This window comes from Hippichthys cyanospilos, chromosome 20 (genome assembly GCF_059441005.1).
Source record: "Hippichthys cyanospilos isolate Australia breed blue-spotted pipefish chromosome 20, RoL_Hcya_1.0, whole genome shotgun sequence".
Lineage (NCBI taxonomy): Eukaryota > Metazoa > Chordata > Actinopteri > Syngnathiformes > Syngnathidae > Hippichthys > Hippichthys cyanospilos.
Window position 1 is genome coordinate 4,191,662 of NC_142388.1, and position 23,101 is coordinate 4,214,762.

Consider the following 23,101-nt stretch of genomic DNA (forward strand, 5'->3'; position numbering starts at 1 on the left):
CCTGCGTCTTTTCCAACCTTCTCTGTCAAAAACACCTGATTCAAATGATCAGGATGTTTTCAATAAAGCTAATCATTTGAATCCGTGTGTTGAGGAAAGAAAACCAGAAATCGTATAGGATACCGGCCCTCGAGGACTGCAGTTTGCAGTTTTTATTTTGCATGTATAACTATAAGCATGTGCAACAATGTTTGTGGATTCATGCGCAGCCCGTCCGTGAGAATCTTGACAATTTACTGTAGATAAAAGAACATCATTTCAAGGTTTATAACCATGCGTCTATCGGAGTATGCCCTTGTACAGCCGCTTCCCTTTCATCACTTTTTCATTTTATTCAGCTCAGCTGTTGACATTTGAAGGAAGCCATCAGCCTTGAGTGAGATAGAGCAAGACGACACAAGACAGTTTTTCATAGAATTATGATTAGCCCGATAGCCGTTCAGATTGGAGACGCATGAGGGGATCTTTAGAGGCTGCCGAATAATTAAGTCTTCGACGCTTATCGCTTAAACGTTTTTTTTTTTTTTCTTTCAGTATATCGCTTACAAAACAACAAAGAATCTCTTCAAAAAACGATTACCCTACACTATTTTTTTCTTGTCTGCAATTCTTTGACCTTTGTTTGACTTCCATCCTTGGGATTCTCCGGCATGTAATTTTCTCACAACAAAATGGTGATAAGCAGTTTTGGCGGAATAAAAAAATCACATTTGCCCTTGCTGGGCAAAAGCGACATACAAGTACGTACGCTTCATTGAACTTAACAGGTGAAGTCAAGAAAATTGGGCAAGAGAAAGACGGATAATTTAAGACGTGTCTTTAGTCCTTTTTTGTCGAAAATGAACCGAGGCAAAAAGAACTTTACGTTCCATTTTTTGCACGATAAATACAAATAATGAGGCGAACCTTGCAATTTTGACAGATGTCGGTTAAAAAAGAATTGAGAGATTAAAACAGAATAAAGATACTGAAAAACTGCCTGTTTAACCCTTGTGCGGTATTTTGTCCACACCTTGAAGACATTTTACATCAAATGCATTGAAAGAACGACTAGGGAGCTGAAATTTCATCCATATGGTGACATGTCAAATTTCAAGATGACTTAATTAGAACACTACCAGGAATGTGCCATCCCTTAGCTGAAATACTGCAAGAATACTGTGGAAAAAAATGAGCCAAAATTAGTCAAAATACCATGAGTGGGGTATTTTTGACCAATCCTTAGAACTTTAGCATTGAAAGGAGCCACCAGGAAGCTGAAATTTCATCCTGATTCAGCTAGGCAAAACAGCTTAGTTATCACACTACCAGGATTGTGCCATCCCTTGGCTAAAATACTGCCAGAAAATGTGGAAGAAAATGACCGAAAAATGGCTAAAATACTACACAACTTAAAGGGATGGTTGCACATTGTCACGTGACACATTTTTTCCAGCGAATATTCACGATACTTTAAGTCTTCAGGGTTTTTTTTCGACTATAAAATCTTTGATTAGAGTCAGTGTATGTGGCTGTAAAAAAAGTTGAACTAATTCTCTAGAGATTTCATGATTTTAATTTCCCTCCCCACCCCCCTGTGTATTGTTTTCCTCCGATCGCGCGGTTGCATGGTGACAAGCCTGACTGTTCCGTTTTCTCGTTTGTTATTGTTTTCGTATGTTTCTTGGACAATTCGAGTCTGTTTACTGATTATCGTTGCCTCGCATTTAATAATAATGAAACTATCCCATCCTATCCTAGAGATTTAATATCTGTGTTTTAGTTATTTAACACTTTTGCTATGCGTGCAGGCGCGCTAAACGAATCCCATTTTTCTTCAAGCGCGCCTGAGTGGCGCCGGTTCTAGAAAACTCTTAGGCCTGCAAATTTTGAACTTTTCCCAATTTTCCAAGCATTGAAAACACTCCCTTCTTTTCTGCCCCCCCGTTCTCAGCTTTGTTCCATTTGTCTTTTAACGCTTATCAGCCTGCCACTGTTGAATAATCGGCGAATTGAGCGGAATAATGACTTTCTTATCTTCCACATTATCAAGCGTGTCGCACATTTTTCAAGGCGCGTTGGGCAATTCACACACAAGTACAATGCTACACAGCTTTTTTTTTTTTGTCTACCTTGAAATTTTTTTTATCCTTCTTCTACCATTTGGGTTATACAAAGAAATGGTTATTCTATCTCTGTGAGTGCCAGATGGGGAAATTTCCCTAAAGAGGTTGTGGGGAAAAATATCCCTCGTCTTCTCCTTGAGAAGACATTTGAGTTGCCTGCCACTCAAAATTTTCAGCCTTCAGCACCAGGTGATAGACTGATGCTGAGCTGACATTGGCCTTGCCATGCCAGGCTGCCAAGAGTTGTTCAGGCAACTTGACTACCAACATTTATTGAGCTCACGAAAGCAAAAAGCTGAAGGACGGGCCAATGTCCCCGTGGACAGATGTCAAGGCAGATGAAGAACATATATATATATATATATATATATATATATATATATATATATATATATATATATATATATATATATATATATATATATATATATATATATATTAGGGCTGCACAATCTAATTTTAATCGCAATCACGATCTTGGGTGCCACGATTAATTAATTAATCAATGCCCTCTACTGACCTTACCAGGACTTAGTACTTTAGCTCTAATTAGTCCAAACATATTCACCAAAAACTAATGGCCACTACAGTGGACACAACTGACTGGGTCTCAGAAGGATATCAAAGCTGTTTCTATCAGTGGATTATGCGAATTATAAACATAAAAAACAACATGTAAACCTATTATGAGAATTAAAAATGAAGATAATGTTGTTGGACAAGTCTACACATCCTGACAAGGGCAAAGCATTTTCCTTAAAATTTTATGAGATCAAGAGCAATTTTCTATACTTATCATTTGTGGTTTTTGATTGTAAAACCTCGTAAAAAGCGGTTGATACTAGTACCAATTATCATTGCAAGGAATATGGCAATGATGAGTATTTTTGCCAATTTTATGATATATTATGGTGTAAACCAGCAACCGAATGTTTAAAAAAAAAAAAAAAAAATCCATTGTGCATTTTCTGCATTGGCAATTTCAATTCATTTTCTTTTCAAGCATATCATGCTTTTTTTGGATCAAATAATCAATAGATTTACTGTTTATTCCTTCCTAGCAAGACCCTCTTTTATCCAGAAAAAAAAACTGTAAACACCTTGGGATTGAATGAGTCGAAATAACCGGCGCAGCTAGCGATGCACAAACGAAGCTTCATGAAGCACTAGTGATATCATTTGACTCCTCTAGATGTCGCTCTTGATTTAATGATACAGAATAAATTCAATACATTTTTATTGCCTCTTTAAACTGCGATGGGAAAAAAACACCAATGGCTTCATGAGGCTTCGTTTGTTTGAAACACTCAAGCGCATTTAAAGATCTGTTTGTTGCTGTTTTTGCGCCACTCGGTTACATTACGCTTGTTGCTCCCTAATCCCCATTTGTAATTAAATGCGTGCTTAGGAGCAGCGCTAGCTTATGTAAACCAAGACCGTCATCTCTGTTCTCGACACTGAATGAAGAATGAAGGATGGGAACGCGCCACCGCTTTGTGTTTTTTCTCTGCCGGCAGTGCACACACACTTTCCCGCTTCCTGCTGTGCGGTTTTCCCACTCGTGCTCACATCTGAAAAATTGACAACCCTTCACAAGTCTCACTGGCTAACAGTTGAGTTGTGCTTTTTCTGCCTTGTGACGTCACAGTTTCCACAGCAGAAAAAAACGGCTTTTATTTGTCATAACCCGGAGTTTTTTTGGTTTTTTTTCTGGTTGTCTGTGGTGTTTTGCTTGGTCTTAATATCGTTTTCATGTTTTCGTGTGTTATTCTGTCACCTTCTTCATCAAAGCGTTTTGTCACCTAGTACTCACAGAAGCTGTCTGTCTTATATTCTGCTGCCCCCTAGTGGTGGACATGATTCTCTAATTTAGTGCTCGTGAATAACAAAAGAAAAAAGGCAATATAAAGCAACCTTCACCAAATGTTAACTTTTTACAGGTTAAATTTTAGTCTGAAAGGAAAAATCTATAATTCATCAAAGAGTCTGAAATTTAAAAAAAAAAAAAAGATTCAATATCTAATTCAATTCCATCCCATCCTTATTTTCTTCCACATCATTCTCACAGTATTTTAGCCGAGGGATGGCAAACACCTGCTAGTGTTGAAATTCGCCATGTTGTCACCATCTGGGTGAAATTTCAGCTCCCTAGCCTCTTCTTTCAATGCTCTCCCTTTTGATGTGTAATTCGTTTGACGTAAAGATCATAATATTGCACAAAATGTATTTATTTTAGTTCATTATTATTATTCGTAAGTATCAAGCCTCGAAGCCTTGTTTTTATAGTGCTTGTTTAAAAAAAATAGGGAAAAAATAGACATGTATGACCAAACATGATGAATAATCCTGATTTCAATATTGACCAAACTATTTTGGACATCATAAAAAGAGAATGTTGCGTTTGAAGTTGTTGTTTTAAAGTTATATACAATAAACACATACCATGATTTTATTGGTTCCGCCCATTTGGGAATAGATTTTCTTGAAATAGATTGAAATTGGATTGCGGTTGAGGTTAGGATAAGAGTTCGGCGATCTGGTGTTATGTTTAAGTTTAGGGGCTAGTAAACGCATCACGCCAATGAAATGTCCCCACTATGAAAGAACCTTTTTTGCGCGTGTACACAGCAAACCGCGGCTTTGCCGACATTAATCACGGCAAACTGCCATTAATCATATCGCCAAGCCCTTTCAGGTCAAACGCGTTCGCTTGGCGTTGAATAATCCATCTTACCGAGGCAAATAGAGGCATTGCGGAAACGCCATTGAATGACTTTCGCCCGTTTTGAGGTTAAGCCAATGTCTTTTTTTCGGTTGTTGCGGTTTAAAATACGGAAAATATACATCGTTATGTAGCAAATTTTGATTGAGCTTGCGCGACTTGTTTCCGATGCTGATTCTATCTGTCACGTTGATGAAGCTGGGCGGATTTAGCTCATCCCCGTGTAAAGCCTATTCAATATGTCCGCCGCACAAAACCGCTTACTGTTCCATATTGATGGCACACCACTGCAGCTTGTGAATTTTCATATTCTACTGAATTTATCTCCCGTTTATGTAAAACATAGGGTTGTTTTTTTTTTTTTTTTTTTTTAATCCCGCTCATTGTTGACCTTTTACTGGATTGTTGTTTTGGCTTGCATTGTAAACTAAATATTGCTTGTAATCATGAGTTTCGAGTGAAATCAAATCAATTCTAACGATTGTTGCGTTATTTAAATCAGATTATGCGTCAGAATCGTATTCCACCCCAAAGTTTTCGCAGGAAAACCACAATTCCCTTAAGAAATGCACATTTTGGCAATGAAACACCCAAATTAAATTCCTTTGAGTGCGCACCGATTGATTTAATCATTTTGTCAGCAGTCTAAGCAAGAGCTATGTCGAACCCTCAGAGATGTTTTGAGGTCATTTTGTGCTTTTTGGTGCATACAGATATTAGCTTCCACCCTCTTAGGCATACTTGAACAGCAAACTCATTCAGGAAAGTTGACAAAATGTCATGTCTGTACATTTTGAAACTTGCCGCAGTCACTTTTCAGAAAAATATGTTTAATGCATATATATGTAGATATATGTGTATATACAGTATGTACCGTATTTTCCGCACTATAAGGCGCACCGGATTATAAGGCGCACCCTCAATTAATGACATATTTTAAAACTTTTTCCATATATAAGGCGCATCGGATTATAAGGCGCACCCTCAATTAATGACATATTTTAAAACGTTTTCAATCACAATATAGTAATACTCAAAGTAATAAGAATAATACCTCAAATAATAACTCTAAACTCTCAATAACTCAATGTCAATATGAGCAACCTTGTTCATCTGTTGTTCATCATCACAATGTATATATATATATATATATATATATATATATATATATATATATATATATATATATATATATATATATAGATAGATAGATAGATAGATAGATAGATATACACACACACTTAATATTATCACACTTGAGATTTGATCAGGAAGTAATAAACGCTAACTGCCAAAGCAAACAGGAAAAATTCAATGTTGCATCAGCTGACCTAATTGTGGGCTAACATATTTCATCTTCATTGACATTTACAAATGACATTTCCATTGCCAATCTCTTGAGAAAGATTATGCGCATGCGTTGCATGGACTAATTATCTCCAGGCAAACAATTGCGCAGAAGGCAGAAATCTGCATTTTTATTTGCTTAAACATGACCAAAATAACAGCACACGCCTAATGACGTTTTTTTCCGAATGCACTCCAATCTGCATTACATTTGATCTTTTTTTTTAATTAACGTGTGCAATTATTAAACCCTGCGTTATTCCTATTAATACATCGAGACGGCGCATTTTGGTTCAAGCTTAAATGTTTTTGAGGCAAATTCACAAATGCTACAAATAAGCGCTGCAGTTCAAGCTAAGGTTTAAATTGCATCCGAGGGAATTTACACTATAGCCCATAATGTTTAGTATACATTACAGAAGACACATGTATGGGGACTCTCCCTGAAGCGCCGTATTTTGCTGAGCAAAATATTATGCTTGAATGGATGTGCGCGCGAATTGTCTCATGAATATTTAACGACGAGTTAAACATTGTATTCAATTCTAGCCGCGCTATTTCAACTTGGTTATTTAGTTTGCTCTGCAAATGTGCTGTACTTGCTGCTACGGTTTTCATCTTTTTAAAAGGTTTATGAGTCACATGGAATTGCATTCATTTTCATTGGGACTCATTAGCTTATATTAAAACAAAAATCAGCCAGTGGTTAGCATAAATGCTCTGTTATAAAAATCAAAACACATATTTCATATTTTATTTTATCCTCAGACCCGGCTTATTCATTTGTGTCCACTGTGGTGGACTTTTTTTTTTTTTGGTTGATATCTTTGTACTCATTCAAGCTATGCTAATGGGTCCTAGTGTCCTCAGTAGAGGACATTCTTGTCCTTCCAATGACCTTTCACATTGTTGTGTGGGAAACAATTTACTATTGTCTTGTTGAGACAATGTGGACACAACAATTACGGAGACATGGACAAGTAGTTAGACGTTTTTGTTAAAGACACTGAAAAATTCGAGACCTGTAATTAACTTACTCTGTGCCAAGCACTGTATTTTCATACTGTTTTTTTGCGTCTAATATATTTATCAAAATATGGTAAATTAGTACATGTGGCTGCAGGTTTTGACCCTAATTGTTGAAAAAAAATACTGTAAAGAGATATATGGGATTGGAAGTCTACACTCTTAAAACGTATAATTACGTCTTTGGGATTGAATGAGTTCATTGAGGTGATTAAAGAATGAATTACCTGTGCTGGCTGCAACCTTTAATTCCGACCATCAGGAAGAATGGTGCTCTTTTTGTCTGTTTGTTTGTTTTAGTCAGTGGCCAAAAGACTAGAAAATAATAATAAATTAAAACACTGTTCATCATGTCCATTTCAGGCTTGCTCAAACACTTTGTGTTCTTGAGTTTAGTTTGGCAAAAAGCTTTGCTACAGCTCGTTACATTAGCTTGCTTGTTTCTATCGTTAACGGTGGCTTCAATTACAGCTGGATGCTTTGCATTGATGCGGTAGGCTAATCTTGTTATTACCTCACAAAAGAGATATGCCACGCTACCTTTTTCAAAGTTGCCATCTAGGTTTTTTTTTTTAATTCAATTTTCCACTCCTCTGACTGACATTTTCACGTCTTCTTTCTGCCCTACCACCCACTACAGGAGCCAATCAGACTATGCCAAACACAATGACAGCCAATCTGTATCCACTTCAAGCAACACTGCATAAAAATGAAAATAATCAGCATACAGAAAGCAGAAAGCTCTGGCAATGTAGTTTAAACTCAAGGAAGAAATGCTCACTAAACACAGATAAAATGACAAATGTCTCGTGCCGCCTTCATGATGTCTTTCATCATCTTTGAGATTGTGTTCATGATGGAATCATTTTCAATTGCTTCTATTTGCCGTTGACAAAATCCCTCCTACCCCCCAAAAATATAGATTGCACAATTAGAGCAAAGACACAAACAGAATGGTGCGGAGGGGTATGGCTGAGGAGGAAAGGGAGGAAGTGGCATGATGATTTAATTTTCCGCACAGTGAGCAGCACGTGAGCGCATCACAGCCCCGAGCTGCCAGACATTGGCCTGCCATGTGCCCCATGACCAATGCTGCTGCCACCGTGCATGTGGGACATGTATCTAATAAAAGAGTGGGAAAACGCATGCGTGGAGCCTGCCAACTTTACAATTTGATCTTTTCATAGGTGCAGCAATATATATATATATATATATATATATATATATATATATATATATATATATATATATATATATATATATATATATATATATATATATATATTTATTATTGGTACAAATAGTAGAAGAAATGATAGTAGTAAAAATAACAATTGTTATTTTTGTTATGATCATTATAATACCTGCTGGTATTGTCATTTTATTGTTGAATAAAAAGTATTGCTTCAGGTCCCTGGAATAAACATGCAAAAAAATGCTCCACAATATATATATATATATATATATATATATATATATATATATATATATATATATATATATATATATATATATATATGAAAAAGGCTTTTATTTTGAAATCTGGCCTGCATTCCAGTTAGCTTGACAGAATGGCACATTCAAATACAGTCTGACATTTCAAGCTCATACAGAATAAAACGTCCCTGGCACATCAAACAATAACAATTTTCTTGGTATTGGTAGAAGGTAGAAATTGTATAAAAAAAAATTATATTATTATGGTTATTATAAATACTAATGATAAGTGTTGATATTGTCATGTTATTGCGTAATAAAAAATGTATATATATATATATATATATATATATATATATATATATATATGGAGTCTTGCACTCCTGCTTTAAAGATTGACATCAAGTATCATGCTATATTCTTTGAATGTGTAGGATTGTTTTCAGATTGAAATTTTGCATTGCTCAACGCCTGTCCGTGTCTTTCTTTTTGCCCCCCCCCCCCCCCCTCCAGAGGCGTCCATCCTGTCCTATGACGGCAGCATGTACATGAAGGTGGTAATCCCCAACGTGGTGCACACCGAAGCGGAGGACGTCTCACTTCGCTTCATGTCCCAACGAGCGTTCGGTCTTCTCATGGCAGCCACGTCTCGCGAGTCGGCAGACACGCTGCGACTGGAGTTGGACAGCGGGAGGGTCAAACTTACGGTCAACTTAGGTATCGTATACAGCCCCGCCCCCAATCCCCGGAGGCTGACCTAATTCTTTTTTTCTTCATGCATTTTCTTCCGTCTTGCCTTTTTTTTTTTGTGCAGACGTAAAATCAGACCTAACACATACTAAACCAGTTTTTGTAGTTGCATGTTTTTCCGACTTGCCTGGGCTGTATTTTTTTTCCGGCCTTGTCTTTGGAGATTCACCAATCTAACACTTAACTGTCTGCTGCCGCTCATGCTGCCAAATCAATCATTTTCTTCCAAATCCCATCTAGATTTTGATTTGAAATCGAATGATCTCATATTTTTGTTGCTACTCGAACTAATCTAGCGCAGGAAACATTTTAGTGCCGCCACATCGGTTTGCATTCTTGATATGTGGGTCTGTTACTTTTTTCTTCTTCATTTTTTTTGAGTCCTCATCATAGCAGATTCATCCATGAGTGAGTTTAGTTAGCATCTCCCATGCCTTGCTCAAAGATGGCACTCACCCCTTCAAAGGCCCCGAGCCTGCGGCCCGCCTGACAAACAGCTCGATGCCACGGCACCCAGCGCACCGACGAATCAGGCCTTTGTGTGGTTTCTTTAAAATCGGCCATTATTAATCATCGATCTCAGATCAGCTGAGGTCCAGAGAGGGATTCTTATCATTTTCAACAATAATTCTGCTACCCACCCAGCAAATATTGGTCAGATGTCCAAACAAAAAAACAAAAAGTCCAAATCTGGTTAAAAAGAACACGAGTGGATATTACAATTCATTTTGGGATTTGAACCTCGGTCCATTGTGTCCATCAAAGGCAAGACATACGAAACGACATGTTGTGTCTGACAGAGGCGGTCTTAATGCATGCAAAAGGCCTTTGCGCAAGCGCCGGACGAGAACGCATACCAGCAAAATATTGACCATTTTTGTTCAACTCAAAATGATCTTTCTTAATTTTGACTTGAAAACATTTCACTCCTAAAATTCTTGTGGTAGATAGCCAATTTTCAAGTACCGTATTTTCCGCACTATAAGGCGCACCTAAAAGCATTAATTTGTTTGAAAAGCTGATGGTGCGCCTTATAATCAGGTGCGCCTTATGTATGGATCAATATTGAGATTGGGATCCGTAGATGGGGAATGAAGTGATAAAGTAAGCTTTACTTGTTTCTTTTGTGTGTTTACACTTGAACAAGGTTGCTCATATTGACATTGCGTTATCATGCTATTGAGAGTTTAGAGTTATTATTGTTATTAGTTTGAGTATTACGATATTGTGATTGAAAAAGTTTGAAAACATGTCATTAGTTGAGGGTGCGCCTTATAATCCGGTGCCCCTTATATATGGAAACAGTTTTCAAATATGTCATTAATTGAGGGTGCGCCTTATAATCCGGTGCGCCTTATAGTGCGGAAAATACGGTACTATTTTCAAAAAAAAAAAAAATGGACCATATTGGACAGCGTAAAACACAATCCAGTTTGCAACTATTTGGGGACGAAATTTTAACTCATTTGGATGGGCTAAACACAACCGAATTATCTGAATAATTTTGAACAAAATTTGGACCCTATTGAACGAGTTATAACAGGGTCAGAGAAATCTATAAAGAAGACTAAGACAAGCCCAAAAGCAGCCAAGATTGACTTTGTGCGTGTTTGCTCCCAAGTCTGTCAAAGTTCCGCTATCCCCGCTTGCTTTTTATTCATTCAGCAAAGTATTGCTCGATACAAGACATAACAAAAAACCGAAGCGCAGATAGGCAGGTTCCGCCACTCTAATCCAACAGCCGCGGGAAAGTTCCAGTTCACTTTTTTTCTTCGTCAACACCTCTAAGGAATGGGATGATGCGGACAAGGACAGCATACATGCTATCTAATTAGGAAACAAACACATAATGATAACAACTTCATGTATGATTTCTTTCCCCAAATTTTCAAAGGAAATTTCTGGACTGAATCTAGTCCAAGACCAATTCAATGTCCAAAAGACGTCTGTTGCTGGATGGCTAATACGCCACATTTTTAGTTTCCCGAAAGGCCAAATTTAGAATGTTAAACTTTGCATTACAGGCTCCTATTTTCTCTATGCGGTAGAATTTTGGATTTGGGTCAACAGGCCCCGTGTGAGGTGCCGGTGCTGCGTGGCTCGAGGGTGTTTGCTCCCACTTTTCTGTTGCGGTTGACGGCACATGACCTGCCCGGTCACATGAATTTCAACACGCGCTCACATAACGTTACGGCACTCAATCAATGCAAAATCGATTTTCTCATATCGCGTCGTTGAACTTTACGACAACATTTTGCCTCCGCCGCCGGCTCGTAAAATTGACGCGGCCCTTCAATCCCAAGCGGATATTTTCAGATTAAAATTCGACCTAAATGAAACTGTACATGGCGCAAACATCACCTTAACGTTTTCCGGTATTTGGTCTGCACGACAGAATCAAAGATGACAGTTTATATTAGCATTGTGGCAAATTGTAAATGGCCGCCGGCATCATGTGACCGTCCCCAGAAGGTGGCTTTCTCTTGCACTTGGATGTCTGCAGCTGTAACTTTGAAGGATGCAAATTCATCTGTCACTTATTCTCCCCTCCCCATCTAGACTGTGTCAGGATAAACTGTAACACCAGTAAGTCAACATTCTTCTTCTGGAGCCTTCCTTCCTTCCTTCGATAAATGTTTGATTACAAGAGGCTGTGCGCCAGTTGCAAAAAGGCCCGAGATGTGTGCATGCGGGGGACTGATAAGAGGATTTTACAGATAAGAGGGGGAGCGCTAATAGCCCGAGATCAAAGTTATGCAAATCGGACTTAATGGTCTCCATATATTTTAAATGGCCCGTTTCAGGAATTAATTCAGGAACTGGTCCTTAATAGTTCCCCGTATGCTTGCTGTAATAACTTTCTCTTTTGTTTTTACAATGAGTTTGAGCTAATTACGGACGCGCCTTTTTCACAACGCTTCATTTAATGATGTACAGTTACTGCGGATAACATGCTGTTACTCAAGACAAGAACTCTATTTTTTGAGCGATAGATTTGGATTGAGGAATAGTGTACCGAAATTTTGGATCGCTTCCATTCACAAAGTAATAGCCCACCATGTTTTATGAAATTTCTTGAAACTGACAAGAAATAATGCATATTGAATCCCAAAGACTTAGTTATGTGTCTTTTTAAATTCCAGACATTCATTTCCAGGTACTAATTTTTTTATTATATTAAAAAAAAAAGCCCCAAGGTTTTCATTACCCTAAAAAATATTAAAACATAAATTAAAAATCAACTAAAAACATGAAGAAATAAAATAAGGATAATTTATAACCCTAACCTTCTCCACTTCGAGTGTATTATTATTTATTATATAATAGTATATTATTATAAATACAGTATATGGTGTATTATTGTGTATTATATAATCATATATTGTTATATTATTATTAATATATATTAAATATAATTATATAATACAGTATACAGTAAAGTAATAAAATACAATAAAATAATTATGATCATTAACAAAACAAAACAATATGCAAAAATACAATATTATAAAATTGTATAATATATAAATGTAATACAATTATTATTCAGGGTCTGAAAGTGTCTACTACTGAATGGCTTTTTAAAATCGTGATTAAAAAACGGTGATGATAATTCTAGTGCAAATTATTGAAATAAATACGGCATCTGTCCGTGAGGTATTTACTTCTAAGCGTTTATGAACTCTTAGAATGGTGCAAGCGCCCCCTCTAGCGGTCATTGATATTCCTCTTCCTCCCTGACCGGTTTCCTCATTATTTATTCATGTCATGATAATCTGTCGTGTGTAATTTGACAGAAACAGAGGTGTACATTTGGGAACTGAGAGATGCAATTAAACCGGATCGGTGACGGTAATGAGCTAACTGGATGTAAAATAGGGATAAGGGATTATTTATCTTGTTTTCTCCTAGCAGTGAGTTTTTGCTTGAGTAACAGCAAGTGGGCCTTTGCTTGCACTTGGTTTTGAAGATCTTTTTTCTCTCTCAACTGAAAAAAAATCCACCCCCCCACTCCAAAAAAAATATTATTATTAGTAATTGAATTTGATTTGATGTGAAAAATGTGTTATGGTTGTTGCGCCCTTGTCTAACTAACGGTCCTCTTCAGGCAAGGGTCCTGAGGCTATTTATGCTGGACAAAAGCTCAACGACAACGAATGGCACGCTGTGCGAGTTGTCCGCCGAGGTAAAAGCATCAAACTCGTTGTGGATGACGACATGGCTGAAGGTAATTTCTGCTCGCAATCGGCATGAAATTCACGATTTTTCATTTCGAATTTTCAGGAGCGTTTCTGCTCTTGAACCTCTGCTGCTTTCATTTCTTTACACCAGTCTGTGTATTAGAGTATTATATTAGAGTATAGCACATAAAACAAGTAAATTAGGGTGTGGTGGTAAAAAATATTTTCAAAAAAAGAAAGAAAAAAAAAGAATGATTATTCCCAAAGGTAATGACTTTTTCACATAAGGTCAGATGGGTTTGTGTCTGGTAAATAAAATGTTTTCGAAACTGCATTTATTTTTAGGTTGTCTCGTTTCAATATGATTATGGCTTTGATGATAAGAAATCTTTATGAGTTATGAAACGCAGACATCATGAAACATTAAAACTTTTCTCAGAATTGTATGTTTTTATAAAAAAATTGTGGCAATCAGCGTCAAATTCATTGATTAGAGTCTTGCCCCTTTGCGCTTAAATTTTAGGCCAAATGGCAGGCGATCACACCCGCCTCGAGTTCAACAACGTGGAGACCGGTATCCTTACCGAGAGGCGATTTGTGTCTTCTGCCCCATCTTCATTCATAGGGCACCTCCAGGTAAGTGCCTTGAACCCTTGTGCAGAATTTTTTGAAGTCAAAATTCTTCCACAGTGTGACCACTACCGTAATTCCTGAAATATAAGACACACTTTTTTCCCAAAAACGAAGGCCAAAAATATGGGTAACAATTACCGTAAGGTACTATGAAGAGGGCGAATGTCCGTTGGTAGCTAGTGCCTGTCGCAGCTAACAGCAGCTTTTGTTAGCTTAGGGTGTTACGGCAATATTTTACAATAAAAGAACTGAGCAGACTGAACCAATGTCCGAGTTCATCCTTGTTCACACACGGGAATATTACTAAAACGGAGAGTCTCTATGATGTCTCCAGCTGATTCAATTCAGAGTGCACCGGTAAGAGAACACGGAAAGGAATTTCATTTGACCCATTTAATAATTCCAGTCTTTTGGCATATACACACAATTATAAATTTGGTGGAATACGGACAGTTCGCAACTTCAGGCATGTATGGCAAAAAGAACTCGATCCGTGTCGCGAGGAAATGGAATAACAACTGCTTCAAGCGCATTCAACGTTACACTGGTGAGGTGTTCGCTGACCGCTCATAATGTACGAAATCTGAAACACACTTAACTTAGTGACACTGTGTAAGATTTAGGCTGTTTTTCATTAAAAAGGAATACATTAAAATGTTAAATATTGCAAATAAATGTGTATGTTTCAATATAATTGTAGGTCTAGTTATCATTAAATATTTTTTCTTGTGGGGTGGCTGCATTTACCGTAATGCTGCTAAAGCTCCCCCAGGCACATGTGAAAAACTACATATACTCTTTTTAACATGCAACAAATATAAAATTTACGGTTATGAACACATGAAAATATGTAGAATTTACAAAAGATGTGGTTTATTTAGTTGTGCTATAGTTTCATATTGTCGCCAAAATATGGGTGAAATTTCAGCTTCCTAGTGTCTCTTTTCAATGTTTTCACTTTGATTTGCCAAAATCTCGCACGCGGGTTAAAACAGTCCGTTTTTGGTTCGGATTCCTCAGAGCCTCAAGTTCAACGGCATGCAGTACATCGACATGTGCAAGAACGGCGACATCGACTTCTGCGAACTCAACGCCCGTTTCGGCATGCGCTTCATCATCGCCGACCCCGTGACTTTCAGGACCAAGGGCAGCTACCTGGGCTTGGCCACTCTGCAGGCTTATACCACCATGCACCTTTTCTTTCAATTCAAAACCACCTCGCCCGATGGGTTCATCCTTTTTAACAGCGGCGACGGAAGTGACTTCATTGCCGTGGAACTGGTCAAAGGGTGAGTCCACCTCATTTTTTTTTTTCCACCGTTTTTGCTGATTTGGGTTGAGAAGAGCATTAATCCCACGCCGCTTCTACCACAGGTTCATCCACTATGTGTTTGACCTTGGGAATGGCCCAAGTCTCCTCAAGGGCAATAGTGATAACCCGCTGAATGATAACCAGTGGCACAATGTGGTCATCACACGGGACGCTTCCAACACGCACACGCTCAAAGTGGACTCCAAGTCGGTCACCCAGAATGTCAACGGAGCCAAAAACCTTGATTTAAAAGGTCATTTTACCCGATAATCAAATCATTTTATTGAATCTTACGGGGCTGCACGGTTATGTCCAAAAATAAGAATCACCATTATTTTGGTCATTATTGAAATCACGATTATTCATCATGTTTGCTCTAACATGTCTATTTATTGCCTTTTTTTTTAACAAAAAATATGTAAACATACTTAAATAATAATAATAAACATACTTAAAATATAATAAGAATAATCTAAAACAAATAAAGTGAATAACAATTAAAACAAATTCACCCAAGACATGGCAAAAACTCGGCGCACAGGGCAACACAGCTACTTGCTGAGTGCAAACCAATTAAAAAAAAAAAAAGAATCTTACTTAGATCCAAGCACATTAAGCACATGGGATTTTTCAAACTGGTCTCAATTGGCAGCTAGAAATTAGGAATCAAGTGAGAAACTCAACGCCATTCCACACTGGTAAATAATATATTAGAATATGTGAAGCCGAGGCTTTTTTCATGCAAACATGAGAGAAACATTGCCCTCTGGTGGAAGATGGTAGGATGACATGTTCAGTAGCAGGCTTTTTAAATGTTAATATCGCCGAGGATCATCTTAATTAATCGTGTCAGCCAATATCGTGATTAAAATTTGATTACTTGTGCATCCCTATGTATAGTTTGCAAAATGTGTGCACAAAGGTTGCTGTACCCGCATTTGTACTAGAATAAAAGACGGATGTAGTCCTGCTAACTTGGCTTGGCAAATGGGCTCAATTTCATAGCTTAAAGACTACATCAAAAGATTGTTAGAACGCAAACATGTTTTTTTTTAGTCTATCTTATTAGCCTCTTACCAACTGACATATTTAATACAGAAACTTTGTAATTCCAACAGTGACAACGACATTTATATTTCGCTACATCGGGGGAATATTTAAGGAAAGCAAAACTAAAAGCAGTATAACGTCGTTTGCATTATTTTAACTGTGCGCAATTGTCTTTGGGCCTTGATGGAACAATTTCTCTCTCCAGTGACTTGTTTTGGTGAAGCAAATGATGATGCTCATTCAGCTTCTTCCTCTTTGTTTTGCTTTAGGTGATCTGTTCGTCGGAGGTCTGGGACCCAACATGTATCAGAACCTCCCTAAGCTGGTGGTTTCCCGCGAAGGCTTCCAAGGCTGTTTGGCCTCGGTCGACCTCAACGGGCGCCTGCCGGACCTCATCAACGACGCGCTTTTCCGTAGTGGGCAGATTGAACGGGGCTGCGAAGGTAACAAATTGCTTGGAGCTTCTCAACAATTCAACCATAAGCCTTTAAGCCGTTTTTTGTTGTTGTTTTTTTTAATGCTGCTTTTTTTCCCCTTTACTTTCGTTTTTGGACAATATTTCTACTTTTGTTTTTTTTCACATTTTTCTTGTTTGGTAAAAGCAATAACAATGTGAACGGGATTTGGGTTTGCTTTGTAGTGTAATTACACATCTTCGACACCAGGTGGTGCAGTGGTACATTGTCAAAGTCTGTGGCAGTTAGAAACTGTCAATCGCTCGAACGTTGTCATTTTTTTTTCTTCTAAATCAAAATAAATTATTAATGTGATTTAGAAAAAAAAATCAACAAACAAACAAACAAACGTTGTGTACCTTCCTCTTTGGGTTAAAATATGAAATGTATTGGTTTTAATGTCCCAGATCAATTTACATTTATTATTATTTATTCTTTTTTCTGCTTCAAACATTTAATTTGATTGGAAGACGAATTCAAAATGTCCTTGAAACATCTGGTTACCTCTGTTGACCTTCAACGAACCCTGAGGAGATTTAAAAAAAAAAAAAAAAGCCACTATCTTCACAGACACTTGCCAGCGTTTGTCCTTTTGTTGTTATATAATCTCAAGTGGCGGCCATTTTGCCAGTTGGTGTCGCCTAAAAATGACATCACATTTGCTTGGATGACAACCAATCACCCTGTTTTCTGATTTTGGTCATGTGACGTTCGCAAGCTTTGTTACCTGAGCAACTGTGATGTCAATCGAGAAAAACGACACAAAATGCATCATAAAACTGTGTTTAGACCAGTGATGTCACCTAAAACATACTTGTAAGCTCAAATATTTTGCTTTGACTTCCCTTCTATGACAACTTTACTGAATTTGACTGAATATGAACACTATTTCCTCCTGAGACCCAATCTTTTCATATATGTCCATTTTGTGTCCATTTTGTCTCACCCAAAAAAAAAAAAAAAAAAAAAAACATTTAATTGCATCACACCTAAACAGACATTACATGATTGGTAAGACCAGTATGTCCACTACTGAGGACACTAGGACTTTATAGGCTCGCTCAAATGAAGCCAAAAAAAAAAATGAATAGACTGGGTCTCAAGAGGCTACAAATATATATATATATATATATATATATATATATATATATATATATATATATATATATATATATATATATATATATATATATATATTAGTGTATCAATGCTGGTCCTTTACTAACGTCTTCCCCTTGTTTCCGCTCTGTCCTTTCTTTTTGAAAACAACAATGTTTTTCTGCCCTTACAAAGTTGGGTTCACCAAAGCCGATCTGCAAGGTAGAGGGCTAAAATCGTCTTCTCGGAGGCCTGCTTTCCTGAAAGTCAGCAGTGTGCAATGCATCATGGGTGTCACCGAGGATATCCTGCCAGATATCCTGCTTGCTCTCTGCAAAAAAAAAAAAAAAAAAGCCTGTAAGAGAATGAGTAATGGGGCAGTTTGATGGTAGTAAAATTAAGAAAATATGCCAGTTCAAAGTAGAAGAATCGATGAATCGAGACTTGTATGTTTGAGAGAGCTAGCAGCTGCTTGCTTTATAATCCAAAAATGTTTCTTGGGTGACCTACAACACATTCCACTGGACTGCACTTTCAGATGGCAAATTTTCATGTTTTCTACTTTCAATGTCTTCAATTTTGTTTACTTGCATTTGTCTTTCATTCCTTAGATTCTTTTACATCACTGTATTTACTGTCTTGTTTTTTGTTTTTTGTTTTTTAACTGGGTTTTCATCCGCTGTTGAATTTAGGGCGCGCTAGTCTTAATGATGCTTGATGTTAGTTTCACTTTGAATACATTTTCAAGGTGCACACTAGAAATGGAGTTAAGTTTTTTTTTTTTTAGATCTTCTGTCTCAAAGTCGACATCTTTTGAAAAGAGTAGTTGAGGAAAGCCTCTTCTCACCAGAAATTAGTAGGATTTGATTCTATTATTATTATTGTTAATATTATGTATTATTACTATTGCCACTTTATTAATACTAAAGGTAATAGTACTAGTCCTTGTAGTATTATCAAATGATGTACAAAAATTTGTACATTATCAAAATGTGTACAAATTCTCTAACTCATTCAAATTTTAAGTCGCTATCTTAGTACTGAGTGTCATAGTAATTAAATATTAAAGTAATAAAAGTACTTTATCAATTTTTAAAAACTGGAAAAACTAGAGTAATCAATTATTATTGAGTAATAAGACTGATTAATTAATACTCAAGCACTGATCAATGAAATGCTAAAGTAATGGATTACTTTAGCTGCAAAAGTACAAAAGTAATCAAGTAAAAATGTGAGTTGGGATTGAATGAGTTAAATAATGCCTAATTTTTCATCCCAAAAAAAAAAAAAATCACTGTCATTGATGGCACTGCTAGCTCAAAAAGAATGTCTCTTTGACGTCTATAGTCGTCATTGGCAATGAATGAGTTATTTTATGACTAATGCACAATATAGCGTTTCTTTTTAGCAATCCCCCCACTAAATTCTTGTGAGAATATGTTGTCGGAACATTTATCGCCATTCTTTACATCTTTGAAATCGTGAATGTTTTCTTGACGTTTTGTCTTGCTTGTTCACCAAGGGAATGCAGCGTTTCCAAGTTTTACTCGGATAAAACTTTGCTGGAACACTTCCTGTTGGAATGAAGACAATTGCATGCGTGTCCACTTGCACAGAAAAAACTCGAACATATGAGATTGTGTCAGTGTCACCATAAACTGGGCGCCAGGAACATAATCACAATTATAAATACCATTAATATAAAAAAAAACCCATGAAAATGTGGCTTCTCTTTTTACAGAACATGATAGTATCACTTATCTCCTGCCAGCCAGGTCAAAATGGATCTTTGACGTCTATAGCCGTCAATGGCAGTGAATGTGTTGTACTACGGCCCAGGTTCTTATGGTGACACTGCCTGCTCCTTCCTCCGTGTGCATATTTCTATTTTTTCTGGATGATCTCTCTGGTTCCGTTTCAAGAGAAGCAATCCGAGTGGCCTAACGATTCGTCTTTGTGTCCGCAATTTCTAGGCCCGAGCACCACGTGCCAGGACGACTCGTGCGCCAACATGGGCGTGTGCATCCAACAGTGGGAGAACTTCACTTGCGACTGCTCCATGACGTCTTATGCGGGGACGCATTGCAATGACCGTGAGTACAAGATTGCTCTTTGATGTTTTTCCTCTCACAACAGTCACTTTTGCCTTTACGGTCTGCTCTGTGGATGCTCAAGATACTTTACAGGACTTTTGCGGATCGCGGGTTTTATGTGTCTCAAGCTGTGTGGATGCAGGCATATTTTTAGAGGCATGCATTCTGGGAGATCTAGTGATGCTTCACCTGTTTATGTTTCTTTTACTTTGACTTGGAGATGCTGCAAATGGCAAAGACGTTTCTTCTAAAGTGGACGTATGGACATAGTCTCTGCTATATATATATATATATATATATATATATATATATATATATATATATATATATATATATATATATATATATATATATATATATATATATATATATATTACACGCACACTCAGATAAGTTGAGATAATTCGATATACTGTAAGTAGTTAGACAGATAAATAGATAAACAGTATATAAATAAATATACAGGTAGCAATACAGTATATAACTGAGTAGATAGATAGATAGATAGATAGATAGATAGATAGATAGATAGATATACTGTATGTAGTTTGACAGATAAAGCTATACAGTATACAGTAAATACATAGATATACAGTATATAGATAGATAGATAGATAGATATACTGTATGTCGTTTGACAGATAAAGCTATAAAGTATACTGTATAGATAGATATACAATATATACTGTAGATAAGTACATATACTGTATGTATTTTGACAGATAAATGGTTCGTACAGTAGAAATACAATAGAATACAATACAATAGAAATACAGTATATACATAGATAGATAGATAGATAGATAGATAGATAGATAGATAGATAGATAGATAGATAGATAGATAGATAGATAGATAGATAGATAGATTTTCTTTCTTCCCTCGTTGTCCATGTCAAAATGGAGGGGGAAAAAAAAAAAGCATGAAAATGTTCCCATAGTCTGCTTAGTTCCAGATTCTATTTAATGAGGTCTGAAGCGGTTGACTGTTGAGGCGTTTGTGCTTTTTGTAGTGTCACCACCAGAGGGCAGTACATCCATATGCACGACCGCACACTTGTCCCTCTATACTGCGAGAAAATGAGATACAATCCCTGGAGCATGAAATCAGATTTCCTGCTTTTTTCTTTTTTTTTTTTTTTCTTCCACTGCTTCGCCTCTTGTTCGGGCCTCTTGCTCTACCCGTCCCGAGTGCATCCCCATGGCTCATTCACTTTGTGGGATATATCGCGCAACGACGGTGAAAACCAGATCAAATCAAATTTACCACAACACCTTTTTTTTTTCTTTTCCCTTCTGCATCGAAGCGGCATATTTGCTCTTGCGTGTTTTCTCTCTGGCTTTTTTTTCTTCATCCAGTGAGCACGTTGCTTTGGGAGGGTTTCTAATTAGCAGTGCAGGGGCGTATCTTGGCGGTTTCTCTCAGCCCCCTCCTCCATAATAGCTGGCAGCAAATGGCAGTAATTGTCTGCCTCCCTGACTCCATCCATCCTATGAACAATTTTGCTTGTAAAGTCTCCCTTCATAGCAGGGGAGAGCGCTCTAGGTGGCTGAAAAGTGCAGGCTAAATCTTGGCAGCCAGGAACAATTTATGCTCTGTTATTCCTTTTTTTTTTTTATTCCTCACGTGTGTCCTCGAAGCTCACTCGTAATCGAGAACGTGTTGCTCATGAGACAAAAGGCGCATTTTTTTTTTAGGGATTTCTACACTTTCCAGACAAGCCTCACGCACCCATTGGACAGTTTTTGTGGAACACATTATGCTAGCTGTCAAACGCGTGTACAGGGTGGACTTTTTAGCGCAAATTTTGTGGCGGTCACCCCACGTTCCGCCTTCGCAAAGCCATCAGTGATTTTCCGAAGAAACTGTCATGTTTCATAACTGCTTGAGAATTATATTTGAGCATATGGGAGCAGTAGGGAAAAAGAAGCGTAGCGGGCACTCGTCTTCCCTTCCACATCCAGAGCAATTACTCAACTTATGTAACAGAATTATCAACTGCAAAGGTCACAGAATTGTTCCCCAGTCAGGGACGTGGTAAACAAAACAGGATGACAGAGCACACAACCAGTAAACTGATGCTGACACATGATTGGGTTTGCACTAATGTCATGATCATGAACACGTGATGTTAAACATCAGCAGAGAAAATAGTCCAAACAACATCTATATGAAGCAGTGTGCTTCCTTTGAATTTTCTCCAGCACATCAAAATGCAGGCTTTTTAATGCTGTAACTGGAACAGTCAATATTTCAGTTAAGAGCAAATTAATTGGAACATGAAGCAACTTTTTACAAAATGTTACTACTGTGACTCTTTTGCAAAGCTTTTATTCTTTTATTTTGTTAGGTTCTATGTGGATGCAGATTGGCATTAGTAACAGGCAAGCCAGAAATAAAACAGATATTCTGACGCAATATAGTTGATGGAGTTGCGGAAATAAAATACACCGCTATAAAAGTAGCTCCATGGATGACACAGGAAATTTTGTCTTCTTTTGTTTTTGCCCTCTCCAAAAAATGTTGTGATGTTAGAGGGTACTCGACTGAAAGAACATTTCATGGGGGTTATTTCCTTGAAAAAATATTGAAAATCACTGGTGAGATTAAAATGAGATTAATTAATTACAGATTAATTAATGTCATTAGTCTAATTAATCTCTTTTTTAATCTCTTCACAGCAATAGTTTTACACACTGGTCTATCCATCCCGTAGAAGCAGCTGTAGGTTGTGAACTCTTTTGAGATTAATTAGATCAATTAATTACAGATTAAATCTCTAAACGGTTTTCGTCTTTTGACAGCACTAGTTGTCCATAAGATTTATGGCCTCTATAATGTAATTCAAAGAAAAAAAAACTTCTTAACCCTTGCGCAGTATTTTGTCCAAAC

The 23,101-nt window shown here is 37.2% G+C and overlaps 1 protein-coding gene across 12 annotated transcripts in view; it reads left to right on the plus strand.

Annotated features, from left to right (window-relative positions):
- Positions 1-23,101, plus strand: part of nrxn3b (neurexin 3b) — a 257,192-nt gene that overhangs the window by 86,135 nt on the left and 147,956 nt on the right. For 6 of the 12 annotated variants that reach the window (XR_015863763.1, XM_088402884.1, XM_088402894.1 and 3 more), the window contains 9 exons: positions 9,151-9,354; positions 11,947-11,973; positions 13,496-13,615; positions 14,092-14,204; positions 15,222-15,490; positions 15,576-15,766; positions 16,833-17,006; positions 18,312-18,338; positions 20,090-20,209. Coding sequence is in view for 10 of the 12 variants with exons in the window: in XM_088402884.1 (XP_088259010.1) it covers positions 9,151-9,354; positions 11,947-11,973; positions 13,496-13,615; positions 14,092-14,204; positions 15,222-15,490; positions 15,576-15,766; positions 16,833-17,006; positions 18,312-18,338; positions 20,090-20,209 (1,245 nt within the window). In the remaining 2 variants the exon portion in view is untranslated. The remainder of the gene's footprint in view (positions 1-9,150; positions 9,355-11,946; positions 11,974-13,495; positions 13,616-14,091; positions 14,205-15,221; positions 15,491-15,575; positions 15,767-16,832; positions 17,007-18,311; positions 18,339-20,089; positions 20,210-23,101) is intronic. The other 6 variants (XM_088402886.1, XM_088402892.1, XM_088402889.1 and 3 more) reach the window with 3 other exon arrangements.